We start from the raw sequence: 12,955 nt of genomic DNA, 5'->3' as shown, positions 1-12,955 counted from the left end.
AAGAAGTGCATCGCGTGACCACTATGCACTAGCTTATTTCTGGACTTCCTCCTCCTCACGCTTGCCAAGGGTATAAGCCAGACCACCTCCGACCATGTTCACCAAGCAAAGACCCATAGTCAAGCCGCGAACGATCCCGCGAGGTCCGAGCTTATTCGCGAAAGCCTGTCGCCGCCGGCCGGCTAGGAGCAGGTACAATCCGGACCAGGCGGCTTGAATACCGGCACTGTCTGTCTTGAATCCTTGAATATTCGCATAACTGGTGAAAAGCAGGGCTGGAGGGAAGAGCATTGGGAAGAACTGAAAGGGACGGGCATGTTGCGCGAAGATTAGCGAGGCGAGCACCGTTGGCGGGAATGAGTTTTCTGATCGGAGATGTTAGCCTTGTCCGGCGCCTTGCAATCCGCTAGGGGTCTTCGATGCGCATTGCTAGATGTAAAGGTCTGGAAGGGCTGAAATTGCCGAGGACGTACCGCCCCAGGCTTTAAAACGCTGCACGAGCGTCTTCTTTGCTCCTTCGATAGTGGAATCCGCCATGTTGGATCGGGTGTCGTTCAAGAATTGAAAGGTATGAGTGAATCTATGGAGAAAGGGTGGGTTGATTGATAGCCTCTCGCTAAAGCAGGTCCGTGTGGGTGTCAAGTCGATTTGGGAGGGTGGCGGGTGAAGTTGAAGGCCGTATACCACGGATAAGCGCAACTGGCGTTTACCCGCTTGGCGAAGACACCTAATCTTTCTCTTTGCGCCTCCCCCGAGTCAACCACGCTCTTTGTTCGCATTTTATTCCCCACGCCAGCGATTACTTGCTTGATCTTTGTGCAGACTACCTGTCTGTCCTGGGGGATCGGGCTCCCTTTTTGCGCCGCCCTACGCCACCCTTACCAATCTCATCCTCCCTCCCTCCGTGACCCCTCAGAGCCGTCTGCGATACGTTTTCTGCACCGTCGACCATCATGCCATCTGCGAAGGCTTCAGGATCTGACGCCAATGGTGCGGGCTCCGCGAGATCGCGCGACCACAAGCAGGGCAACCAGAACGCCACCTGGACACCCGAACAGGAGGCCGCTGCCCTGCGAATCAAAAAATGCTCGGCAAGCGCCTTTTACGAGATTCTAGCTATCGAGAAAACTGCAAAGGCGGCACAGATCAAGAAGGCGTATTATAAACAAAGTCTGTTATCACATCCGGACAAGAACAAACACCCAGACGCGGCGGAAGCATTTAAGAGTGAGTGATCATCAGACTTGTATATCCTTGGATCGACTTCTAATATCTCGCGGCAGAGGTTGCATACGCATTCGAGATCCTCAATGATGACAGTAAGAGGAACATATACGATCAGACCGGAGTCGACCCCAACGCCAAACACGCCCCTGGTCCATCGGCGGGTTCTGGATTCGGCGGTGGGGGACGGGGAGGAGGTGCTCAGTATGCCACAGAAATCTCCCCAGAAGAATTGTTCGCTCGCTTTTTCAACGGAGGCTTTGGAGGAATGGGTGGTGGTAGCCCGTTCGATGGGGGATTTGGTATGACTTAGCCCACATGATCCGGCATCTTTCGTAACTAACCCGATGGTCCAGGTGGTCCCCAGTTTGTGTTCAATATGGGAGGAGGCGGTCCGGGCATTCGTATGCATCAATTTGGAGGAGGCGTCCCCCGCCGCAGACCTCGCCCAACCGCTAGCGGACAGTCCGAGCCTCCAGTTGATGGCTGGGGTCTTGTTCGCCAACTACTACCTCTCCTCCTCCTTTTCGTTCTTCCTCTTCTTTCCTCTCTCTTCTCTGGTCCTTCAACCTCGGCCGGTCCGACATACCGATTCGGCAATCCTTTGACCCCGCACACCATGGGCCGCACAACGCCCAAGCTTGACCTCAGGTACTATGTCAATCCGGTCGATGTGGAGGACTTTAGTCAACGGAAATTCCGTCAGCTCGATCAGCGCGTGGAACTGGACTATGTGTCATCACTCAAGTATGACTGTGACCGCGAGGTCAACGCCCGCGAGCGGATGATCCAGGAAGCCCAGGGGTGGTTTTTCCCGGATATCGAGAAGATGAAGGAAGCGCGGGCTATGGAATTGACGCACTGCCGGATGTTAGACTCGCTCAGGGGGAAGTACTGAGGACTAATTCGGGCTTCACGGCCTAGCTCATTCTCATTCCCATTCCCATTCTCATTCTGCTCTGCTCTATTCTTTCCAGGGTGTCGATATCACATGTGCGATGGGCGGCGTCTTTGGGTTTCATGGACTTTTCTGATGTACATTTACTCTCAATGCATTTGGTCTCCGTGACTCGATCGAATACTTTGATATTGAGGCCACTCCTTTTGCTTAGAGTGTATTCTATATCGATCTTTAGATTCTCAGCCATAAATTAATTTATGAAAAATGCAGATCGTCAGATATTTCATTCGACAGAAGGTAAACTAAAGTTCTAAGCAGCATAGGAGTGTTTGATTCTGAGGCTTCGCAAATCTGCTTAGTCAAGGCGTATCATACCGAACATGCGAGGGAATCTCGGGGACCACGACCGAACCTCGAGCGGCTTCCCTCATTTCCCCCTCTTTTTGCAACGTCGTTTGACCGGAGCTGGAAAGTATTACTCACGGAGTCTTTCCCACGGCGAATCTCGCCTTGAATCGGTGTCAGATCATATCGCCCTGGCGGCTCCCGCACTCCCCAACTTTCACCTAGACGCCCGCGCTTCTCTGTACTTAACTCGCGCTCGACAAAGGCACATATCTACGCTTCGCGTTGTAAACACCGGAGACTCCCCTCCCCTCAATATGTCGGATACCCTCTCTGATGCGGAGAAGGTCAGTAAACCGCCACCTCTATCACAGAGTCAAAGCGTTTTACTCCGCAGCTGCTGATGAGATATCTTTCGTGTGCTTCAGATCCGCAACAAGCGCCTGGCGAAGCTCTCCAACCCAACGCCACCTTCACCAACTGATGGCCCTGCCGAGCCGTCTGCGAATGCCTCGAGCCCCTCCCCTACCCGATCGCCTTTGTCCGCACACAAGTCATCCGAGCCACAAAGTGGGCCAGCCTCCACGACACAGTCACCACGACTCTCGGAAGGCAAGCGGATCAAGATCACCCCTTTGACTTCTGCTTCCGAGACACCTCATTCTCCTGCGCCCTCCTCGCCCGCAACCCCTCCTCTAACAAAGCAGGAGAGCATCGAGTCTTTTGAGGACCGCACATTGGGCGCAGTTTTCAGGCTGACCCTAAAACAAAACGCACAGCGTGATATGAATGGGCAGCGGATATTCCTCCCTGGATTACAGAGTGAGCTGCAGGGTGAGGGTAAGGATCTCGTGATCCAAACGTCTATCCTGGATCAGGCATTACTGGAGGCTGCGTCGAACCTGGAGCAGCAGCGTCCGCTTGATTACTTGCTTCCATGCTGGAAGCGCATCACAAAACTTTATAAAGGATTCCGGAAGGTACGGGATGATGAACCGAAGTTCCAGGTGCTGTGCGAGGCGCGACGTCTCTGCATGAGCTATTGCATTTTCGCCATTACGATGCCCGAGATGTTCGGGTTGGACTCCCCCGAACGCTCTCCATTAGCGCAGTATCTACTATTGGATCCTGAAGATGACAAGGGCATTGATTTCGACTTTATCAGCGAGGCTGTGAAAAGATTTGACGAGGACGAGAGCGTTAAGCCTGCTTTCATTGCGGCAGTGGAGGAGCTAAGCGCCGAGCTATCCTCTAAGAATGCCAATGACGACTACAAATCCTACTGCACGGCACTGCGCAATCTTGTCCGTCATTCGGCTATTGCTGCCGCCATTACAGAGTCCTCCGTTTTCAATGCTTCGAAAGACCCAGCTCAGTTCGAGAAGGAAACTCTTCTGGGGCCGTGGTTCCGCCTGTCGCCCCTTCAATCCACCGTGACGATGTCATTCTTCTCCAGCCCAAAAACTAGAGACCAGGCATACATTATGAATGCCCAGCGATCTCTTCGCATGACACAACAAATAATCAGCTCAGATCTTCTTGATGTCATCAATCATATGATCCGTGCTTCGAAAGAGGCCCGGGATCAAGTCCTGGATTGGTTCGCTACTGCTTTGAATATCAACCATAAGCGACGGGCTATGCAGGTCGACCCCACGCAAGTCTCATCTGACGGGTTCATGTTTAATATTACCACATGTCTGGACCAGCTCTGCGAGCCGTTCATGGACGCAAGTTTCAGCAAAATCGATAGAATCGATGCAGAGTACCTTCACCGGAACTCCCGCGTGGATATGCGCGATGAGACCAAGATCAACGCAGATCAACATGCTTCAGATGCATTTTATTCCAAAAAGGCCGAAGGAACCTCGAACTTTATCACAGAGATCTTCTTCTTGACGGTTGCCGCCCACCACTATGGCAGCGAATCCTTGACTTCCAAGTTGGATCAACTCGAGAAGGATCTACGACACATGGAATCTACCATAACCAAGTTTGAGCTCGAACGGCATAGGTGGATGAGCAACCCCATGCAACTTCGCGTATATGAACAGGCCCTCAAAAAGTACAAAGACAAACTTGATTTGGGCCTTGCGCTGAAGTACAGCCTGCAGGGTGTGCTCTTTGACGACCAGTGGCAGGGTCGCTCAATGATGTTCATGAGGTACGTCACCGTATGGCTCTTAAGACTCGTTTCGGGCGTGAATTTCCCCAAGCAGCAGATTTCTTTGCCTCTTCCCGAAGAGCAGCCAGAGGTCTTCAAATGCCTGCCTGAGTATTTCCTGGAGGACATTGTCAGCAACTTCAAGTTCATTATGTGGTGCATGCCCCAAATTATCACTGCCACGCAAGGTGATGAGCTCGTGATGCTCTGCATTGTTTTCCTTGAGAGCTCAGCATACATCAAAAACCCATACTTGAAGGCTGGTCTGGTTTCGATTCTGTTCCGCGGAACCTGGCCTCGCCCTGGTGGTGCAACTGGTGTCCTTGTAGACTTGCTAAACTCGATGCCGTTCGCCAACGAATATCTCTTACATGCTGTCATGAAATTTTACATTGAAGCAGAACACACTGGCACCCACACTCAGTTCTTTGACAAGTTCAACATTCGTTACGAGATTTTCCAGATCATTAAGTGTATTTGGCCCAACACGCTGTACCGCGAAAAGTTGTCCATCCAGGCGAGTCAGAACCTGGACTTTTTCGTCCGATTTGTCAACCTGCTCCTCAACGACGTGACTTATGTGCTTGACGAGTCTTTTGGTGCATTCAAGACCATCAATACCACTCAGATTGAGCTTGCGCGGGAAGGCAGCTCGATGGATCAGACCACCCGGCAGGAGCGCGAAGAGCACCTGTCATCTGCGCAGCGAAGTGCCAAGTCATACATGCAGCTTACCAATGAGACAGTTGCCATGCTCAAGCTTTTCACAGAGGCACTGGCCGACTCATTTACCATGCCAGAGATCGTCCAGCGTCTAGCTGACATGCTGGATTACAACCTTGATGCCATGGTTGGCCCGAAGAGCTCCACCCTCCGCGTGGATAATTTGCAAGAATACGGGTTCAACCCCCGAGCTCTTCTCAGCGAAATCACCGACGTGTATCTGAACTTGATGGGCAAGCCAAACTTTATCACAGCAGTTGCCCGTGACGGACGTTCCTACAAGCCCGCGAACTTTGAGAAGGCTGCTGAGATCTTGCGCAAGTGGTCGTTGAAGTCACCGGAAGAAATGCGCCGCTGGAGTCAGCTTCAGAAGAAGGTCTTCGAGGCCAAAGCAATTGATGATCAGGCCGAGGAGGATCTCGGCGAAATTCCTGATGATTTCCTCGGTACGTTTACTCCTAATGCCTCTATACCTGAAGGCGATGCTAACTTTCTAACTAGATCCCCTCATGTACACACTCATGGAAGATCCCGTTATCCTGCCCAACTCCCGGATGTCAATTGATCGGGATACCATCCGCACGCACTTGCTCAGTGATCCCCACGATCCCTTCAACCGTGTCCCCTTGAAAATGGAGGACGTCATACCCGGTAAGACCCTAGTTGCAGATTCGCCCCCCGATGCATTGCTAACTTTACCAGACACGGCGCTCAAGGCTAGGATCGACGCATTTGTCAGGGAAAAGACTGGCAAGAAGGCACCGGAGCAGATGGACACCTCGGCTGGCTAAGGGTATTTGTTGGAAGTATATAGTTCTCAGATCCAATGCAGACCGATAGATGCAGCCCGGCATGACCGCTTTCCTCTTTGGGCAAATCACATCACCGCCTTGTTCATGCTTTGCCCTTTTACCCAGGCAGTCCTAGCTTCACTTTAAATGTCCCTTTCTTCGTATCTCTCTTCCATAAATCTGTTTCATTCTCAGATCGTCATGGGAGCTTCCCTTTCCATCATCTGGGCCTCACTGCCCCCGCCGACTGAGTTCTTCCCACCAAGCCCAGCAGCCTACACAACCCTACTCACGACCTTCCAATACTTCCCTGTTGTAAGTAACACAAGTCCAAACCCCTTACGAAGAATAATACTCTAACAACAGAATAGTGTACAGTTTTTCAATGGCTCCTCTCCTGGCACCCGGCCGGCAAAACCAGCCTGCAAAGCTCATTTTTGAACATTCCAGGCCGAATTGCATGGTTCGCAATGGAGATTGTCGGCCCTATCAACCTAATATACAATCTCTCCTTTGGCTCGCCATCATTCTCCGAGCTTCCAGCATCAAATCAGCTCGTCGCAGCTCTCTACTGCATCCACTACTTCAACCGCGGCATCATCTCCCCTTTCTTTTCAGCACCTAGCATGTCGCCCATCCATGCATTCGTCATGACTAGCGCCATAGCATTCAACTGGCTCAATTCTTCCTGCATTGCAGGCTGGGTCCGCGGATATGCCATCCCGGTCCCCGACTTCAAGACAGATGGCACTGGCGCATTGGCTACCTCCCTATCTTCCCCTTCCCCCTTACTTGAGACTCTCCCCCTCATTGGCGTCGCACTCTTCGTCATCGGTATGGCGGGAAACATCTACTCCGAAAAGGCTCTCTTCCGCTTCAGAAGAGAAGAAGCGGAGAAACGAGCCGCTAAGAAATCGGACTCCCGGACTCCCGCCGGCGATGGCAAGTACCACAAGGTTTACGTGATCCCACCTGTCCAGGGCGTGTTCCGATCTATCTTGTACCCACATTATGTCTTTGAGTGGATCGAGTGGACTGGGTTTGCTCTGGCTGGTACAGCCGTGTTTCCTCTAGCTGCCTTTGCGAAGACGAATGTTGCTAGTGTTGGTGCTGACATCGGCGTTGCGCCTCAAATGTATCCTGCGCCGTGGGTCATTCCTGCTGTGTGGGCTGCTGACAAGTATGGATTGCCGCTACCGCTGCCTGCTGTGTTGTTTGTTATCAATGCGGTTGCGAATATGCTGCCTCATGCTCGCTGGGGACGTAAGTGGTATGTTGAGAAGTTTGGGGAGAAGGGTGTTGCCGGGCGCGGTGCTGTCGTGCCGTGCTGCTCGTGGATGTGAGCTTGAACGATGATGTCTTCTCTCTTGGATATGCCGTATCTTAGGTGTAATAATAAGTCTGAGATCTAGAAGTTACTTCTCCGGATAGAATTTACTGTTCCAAGTCCCCAGACCCCACTCCGCTAATCGAGTCTCTTTCATTACAACTTAGCTTCCACGTGTGATGTCTGTATAGCGATCTCCTTCCTCGAAATAGTAGGTACTCTTGTCTTCTGCTCCACCTTCTGAGGGACAACCTGAAATGATAGATATTTTATAAATGCTGCTGCACCTATGTCGGCGTTTCCTCCCAGCTTTATTATCATGGGAATTGGGATAGTTGCAATGCCACGGATCATGAGACAGGGGAAGTGGTTCATCGCCCCGCAGCTTCTCTCTCAAAACACAAAATGGCCTTCTTGCACAACCAATTTTGTAGTTCGTCTTGGCAGTCAATAAAGTAATATAAGTAATCATTACTTGAAAGGCAGTACGCGTCTTCACCACTTTTTCTTAGTCCCAAGCTTTAGTACCCTTGCTTCCAAACAAATACATGAAGTTGAATCACCTTTCGTTATTGTTGTTAATCTAATCTTGATTCGATAAATCTGTCGGCCATTACCGCAAATATTTCACTTGACAATTCAAGAATTATTCTATTATGCCTTACAAAAATAAGATTGATCTTCTTTTTTCCCTTCCAAGGTTTATAAGGTTCATATTGTTATTATGGGGCTTTTGTCGACCATAAGACATCCTCTTCAATTGATCTGTTCTTCGTCTTTACCTTTAGACCACGGCCTGTCTAGTAAGTAAAAAGAGAAAAGCAAAAAGAAATCGTCAGCTGCATGATTCGAACATGCGCCCGCGAACGGAATTGATATCGGAAATTCGAGTCAATCGCCTTAACCACTCGGCCAAACTGACAAACTGATGCGTCTTATTTTGCAGAAACCTGTCCATCAAAGCCTACCGGTTTTTGCATATTAAGAGCCGATATCTTCCAAGAAAACGCGGGCGGTGAATCAGCCCATCCCACCACGTGACCTTCACGGTTTTGCCCGTATCCGCCCTCGAATTTCCAACCCATCGAATATCCAGACAAATACCCCGGGACGTCGAGCAAAATGGCGAAGAAAGGTAAGTCCTTCTGCACCATGCCCCCTGAGATCACCCTTTCCCAATACCTCACCATACCAATTCGTACTCGCGCTCGCGCTCTGACGCGGCAACACCCGTCCGCCGGACCAAACTGCTAACACCCTTCCTCTAACAGCGAAGTCACGCACCATCGCCGTCCGGCTGATCTCAATGGCCATGACGGGCTACTACCGCACAATGATGCGCCCGCGTGTGCATCGACCCCTCAGCATGCTCAAGTACGACCCCGTCGTCAAGAAGAAGGTGCTGTTCCTCGAGGCGACCAAGGGTGGAAAGGCGAAATAATCGACGTTGCATTCTCTCGCTTGGTGTCGACGATAATCGTCTGAAAATATAACCGATTCGGACTCGAAACCCGCGGCCTCGACAATGAATCGCGATTTCAGAGGTCTTGACTTTTACCCCGATCACGACCCCGGACTCGAGCTTTGGAAACGGCAATCGTTGCACAGGCATGTGTGGAGCGTGTATCAATTTTTGTGTACATTATATCCTGGGAAGAGTAAGGACTACGTTCCTGTACTTGACTGCTCTGCAGTGGACTTCTCTTTGATGGAGCATTGTGTCTGGCGTTTTAGAGCATAAGTGCTTTGGGTTCTCAACTGAAAATAAAATTCAATTATAACAGCATCACTGCATCTTCTTGAATATCAAGGAGGGTTAATATGGGGGACTGCGGTAAGACTAAACGGCCTTCTGAGAATGAGACTTGAAAAGAGCAAGATATAACTCATGCATACTATAACATGATATGCCGCTTGTTGTCACTATCAGAAGCATCAGGGTGGTTGCTGAAGAGATAGCGATATGCTTGAGTCGGTTGTTGCTTTCGCATCGTTGACCTGGAGTATCAGCCCTCTTGGCTGAATCGAGCATCATAGCGTTCACCTGTTGATGCTCATCAGTATCCAAGTCAGCAGGGGGAAAAAGCGGATGAGCTCACATACCTCGTGAACGGCGTCTGCCACGGCTGCGGGTGTTTGGCTTGTCAGCGAGATGATTTCCACTGCTTGCAGAAACAAGGCCCTTTGGGCTAGTCGGTCGCTCGGTGACGGAAGGCCGCGCGGGACCAGTGGATTGCTCCTGTTGAATCTTGGTAGATGTTGTGTGAACACGACTGTATGTGAACTTGTGAACGTGCTTTGCTGATTTATTATGGTGATCTTCGAGGCCTTCTTGGGCCTGCATTGAGCCAGAATTTGTCCTTATAGCCGCTTTAGAGTCCTTTACAGAGGGCACTGCGTCGAAATTGATGGCCTTTCGCTTCCTGTGGACTTGAGTTTGGTCTGAATTTTCTAGAATGTTGAAGACGCGCTTGTCGTCTTTCACTGACCGTGGCAAATCATTTGTTGCTGGGGCACTTTCAATGTTGACTGGGAGCGGCTTGATGGGTTTCGCAGCAGGCGACGGCGGGGCTGACTCGTCTGTGATGAAGAGCATTGCAAAGTCAGCCGGGTCATCATACGGCGACAGGTCTACATCTGGAGACATCCTGTTCTCAAAGGCCGCAAAAGGTACAATATTGGTAGGACGTTCCGGTTGGTTTGTTGTCCCGTCCTTTAATACCAATGCGCGCTCAAATTCTTGAATCTTTTCTTGGGCCTGTTTGAGTTGTTCCCGAATATCGCTTTTCTCGATGATCGATACCGTTTCCACTTCCTGATACTGCTCGATGAGCATTGCCTGAGAATCCAGTTTAGCCATAGCCTCGGAGTAGCATGCGGTGAGCTCTTGAATATGCTGCCCAGTCTCCTCAGCCTGTATTGATTAACAGAGTTAGCAGAGGGTGGAAGAATTGAGGCGGGCCATGTACCAAAGCCTCACGATCTTTGCGCTGCGCATCAACAATACTTTTAGCTTCCACCTGGATGTTGTTAGCGTAATTGTCAGCAAGCAGTCAATTATTGCGCTCACTAAGGAATCACGAACACCCCCAAGCTGAACAAGGACTTCTTCTGATCTATCCTCAAGATCGTCCTTCTCCCTTTGAAGTGTCTGCAGCTTTTGCTCGTATTCGATTCTAATGCGATCAGTTATTGTGGTGTTTTCCGTGATGAGCTCATGTCGAATCTTCTGTTCGGCCAACGCGGCTTCGCCTTGCATAGCCAGCTTTTCGGTTACGATTCTCTGGTTGAGGATCTCGGCTTTCTGGCATTCTGCAGTCACTTCTGTTAACGACCGTTGTACTGCAAGTGTTTGTGCTTCGCGTTCATCGAGTCGCTGGCGGAGATTTTCGGACTTGAGTGAAATCTCTTGAAGTTGAAGCTGAAGCTGGGTATTCTCGGCGTACTTGTTCGACAACTCCAATTCCAAAGCCGGGTTAGATGGTTGAATCTGCGCCTCGGCTAGCTTCTCGCAAAGCTCGCTGAGCCTCCGGAGTAAACTGCTTTCAGTAGTCGTTAAAGACTGGACAGAAATATCGAGAGTGCTTAGCGTAGGCTCCATGGCCGCAAGTATTCTCTTCAGACTTTCATAAGAGCTCTCGCAATTACCAAGCTGTTGAAGTAGCGTTGATTCGGCTCCAAGATGTCTTTCAATTAATTGCAGGCTCTCTTGGACCTTTCCAGACACGTTTGCGTTGTATATGGTGCCCGCCTCGATACTGCAGGTAAATTGAGTTGACATGGTGTCTAAGCTGGTCCATTAGATTAGTGTGTGGCTTTTGATTGCTGGAAGATAGAAATCACCGAGAAACTGCGTCATGAACGGTATCTGTGAAATCTTGGACCTCCATCCTCTCAGCGGTACATTTGTCGCTCAAGATCTCAACTGACGTGCAAAGTTGATCGGCACATGTTCTGACTTCCGATAGAAGTGCTTCCTTAGAACTACCTGTTTCCTCGGAAAGAGACTGGATGCCCGAGTCGAAGCTCTCAACCAACTTGCGCTGGTCTTCTCTAATCAGAAGTAACTGCCGGGTCTGATTTCGAGCACAGTTCTGGATATAGGATTCCAGGACTGCAGATCGTTTCTTTTCGTTGATCAACTCCGATTTGCCCAGGTCCCTAACTTCCCTTGCAGCTTCCAGGCTTCGTCGAAGAACAGCAGCACGAGACTCAACTTCTGACAGTTGAACTTTCTGCTCATCGATAATACCTTCTGCGCGCGCCATTTGAACCCGAATGCCATCAATTGACTGCAGAAGGCTGGACTTTTCTTTCTCAAGCGACTCAGCTGCGACTTTGAATTTGTTCAAATCGTCCCGGAGAATGTCGTACTCTTTGCCCAGTTCGTTGACCACTTTCTTGAATTTGCGAAGCTTTTCTTTCCAGTGGTCCATCTGGGTCCGACATTCTTTTAACTCTACAACAGATTTCCGTAGCTTCTCGTGATCTGCTTCCAGTTGCTGCTTCAAGTTTTGATTCTCATCTTTCAACTGAAGGTTCTGTTCTTCCAGTTGACACTGAAGCTCGACGGTTGCAGCTTCTTGCTCTTCACGCTGCCTGATTCTCCTGATGAGTAGTTCGAAAAGTTTTTCTTCGGACGGCGGCTTGAAGTCTGGCTTTCCAGGAAACGAATGCTTTCGAGCAGATTGGTCAATCTTCTGGGATTGTCGACATCGCTTAGACACTCGATAGTCATTGCTGGGGCGGATCAGTGATTGGGAGGCAATGAAAATTGGACTCCCTGAAGTGGTTCCTCCATGTCGATCATGAGTGGGTCGAATTGAGCTTGCTCGAGATGTGTTGGCCTTCAGATGATGAGCAAAAGAACTCTAAAGCGATATGAAAGGGACATACCTCAGTATCTATATCAGTGCCGGGGCCCGTGGGTAAAACGGTGTCAGTTCTTGCTTTGGATCCAGTTGCTGGCTTCGATGACTGATTCTTCTTGAAGGCGGCAGCTTCAGCAATTACCTTCAACGACTTGTCGTGATTCGGACCCGGGGTCCATAGGGGATCATCCTGCGCCGCATGTGGTGAACTGTCTTCACCAGAGTGTGAAAGACCTTTGGGCTGATGCTCGACATTTGGCCTCGCAGGACTACGCACAAATGTCAGTCAAGGCTTCAACGGGACATAGTAGCTATTACACACAGCTTTTTCGCTACAGAAAACTGCGCCTCCTGTCCGTCGTCTATATTTTGGTCTTCGACTGTGGCTGCAGCCCAAGGTGAATTGAGATTGATCAGACCTTGCTTGGGAGGAGGTCGCAAAGAAGAGCCCCTCTGATTGGTAGGAGGTTTGGCAAATGAGAACCCTGCCGTGTCAATTCCCGAGCTCTGAGGGCGCTGCATTAGCAGGGGTGGTCTTTGGATGGGTCGGCCTTGGGGCGCTGGGCCTAGCCGAGGTTTGAAGTATGGTGAAAGACTTCCGGTGGCCAT

General features: G+C 50.4%; 6 protein-coding genes across 6 annotated transcripts; 4 read left to right on the top strand and 2 right to left on the bottom strand.

Annotated features, from left to right (window-relative positions):
• Positions 1–33: 33 nt before the first annotated feature.
• Positions 34–537, bottom strand: N7443_008749 (uncharacterized protein; the record flags this gene model as incomplete). The annotated part of the gene is made up of 2 exons (XM_056888805.1): positions 34–365; positions 474–537. 2 exons carry the CDS (start codon positions 535–537, stop codon positions 34–36), a joined length of 396 nt encoding a protein of 131 aa, XP_056738107.1.
• A 416-nt stretch (positions 538–953) lies between these two features.
• On the top strand, positions 954–2,122 carry N7443_008748 (J domain-containing protein; the record flags this gene model as incomplete). The annotated part of the gene is made up of 3 exons (XM_056888804.1): positions 954–1,227; positions 1,284–1,526; positions 1,581–2,122. 3 exons carry the CDS (start codon positions 954–956, stop codon positions 2,120–2,122), a joined length of 1,059 nt encoding a protein of 352 aa, XP_056738106.1.
• A 665-nt stretch (positions 2,123–2,787) lies between these two features.
• N7443_008747 (ubiquitin-ubiquitin ligase UFD2) lies at positions 2,788–6,148 on the top strand (the record flags this gene model as incomplete). Its single annotated transcript, XM_056888803.1, has 3 exons — positions 2,788–2,817; positions 2,899–5,803; positions 5,859–6,148. 3 exons carry the CDS (start codon positions 2,788–2,790, stop codon positions 6,146–6,148), a joined length of 3,225 nt encoding a protein of 1,074 aa, XP_056738105.1.
• Positions 6,149–6,349: 201 nt separating this feature from the next.
• On the top strand, positions 6,350–7,491 carry N7443_008746 (3-oxo-5-alpha-steroid 4-dehydrogenase family protein; the record flags this gene model as incomplete). Its single annotated transcript, XM_056888802.1, has 2 exons — positions 6,350–6,463; positions 6,520–7,491. The coding sequence occupies 2 exons, from the start codon at positions 6,350–6,352 to the stop codon at positions 7,489–7,491; spliced, it is 1,086 nt and encodes a 361-aa protein (XP_056738104.1).
• Positions 7,492–8,597: 1,106 nt separating this feature from the next.
• On the top strand, positions 8,598–8,916 carry N7443_008745 (mitochondrial 54S ribosomal protein bL33m; the record flags this gene model as incomplete). The annotated part of the gene is made up of 2 exons (XM_056888801.1): positions 8,598–8,610; positions 8,747–8,916. The coding sequence occupies 2 exons, from the start codon at positions 8,598–8,600 to the stop codon at positions 8,914–8,916; spliced, it is 183 nt and encodes a 60-aa protein (XP_056738103.1).
• Positions 8,917–9,481: 565 nt separating this feature from the next.
• N7443_008744 (uncharacterized protein) lies at positions 9,482–12,955 on the bottom strand (the record flags this gene model as incomplete). The annotated part of the gene is made up of 7 exons (XM_056888800.1): positions 9,482–9,519; positions 9,579–10,389; positions 10,445–10,495; positions 10,546–11,266; positions 11,319–12,322; positions 12,372–12,615; positions 12,669–12,955. 7 exons carry the CDS (start codon positions 12,953–12,955, stop codon positions 9,482–9,484), a joined length of 3,156 nt encoding a protein of 1,051 aa, XP_056738102.1.

This window comes from Penicillium atrosanguineum (genome assembly GCF_028827265.1).
Source record: "Penicillium atrosanguineum strain IBT 20685 chromosome Unknown utg000007l_segment0_segment0, whole genome shotgun sequence".
In the NCBI taxonomy this organism is placed as follows: domain Eukaryota; kingdom Fungi; phylum Ascomycota; class Eurotiomycetes; order Eurotiales; family Aspergillaceae; genus Penicillium; species Penicillium atrosanguineum.
This window is presented reverse-complemented; position numbering and strand designations above follow the sequence as displayed.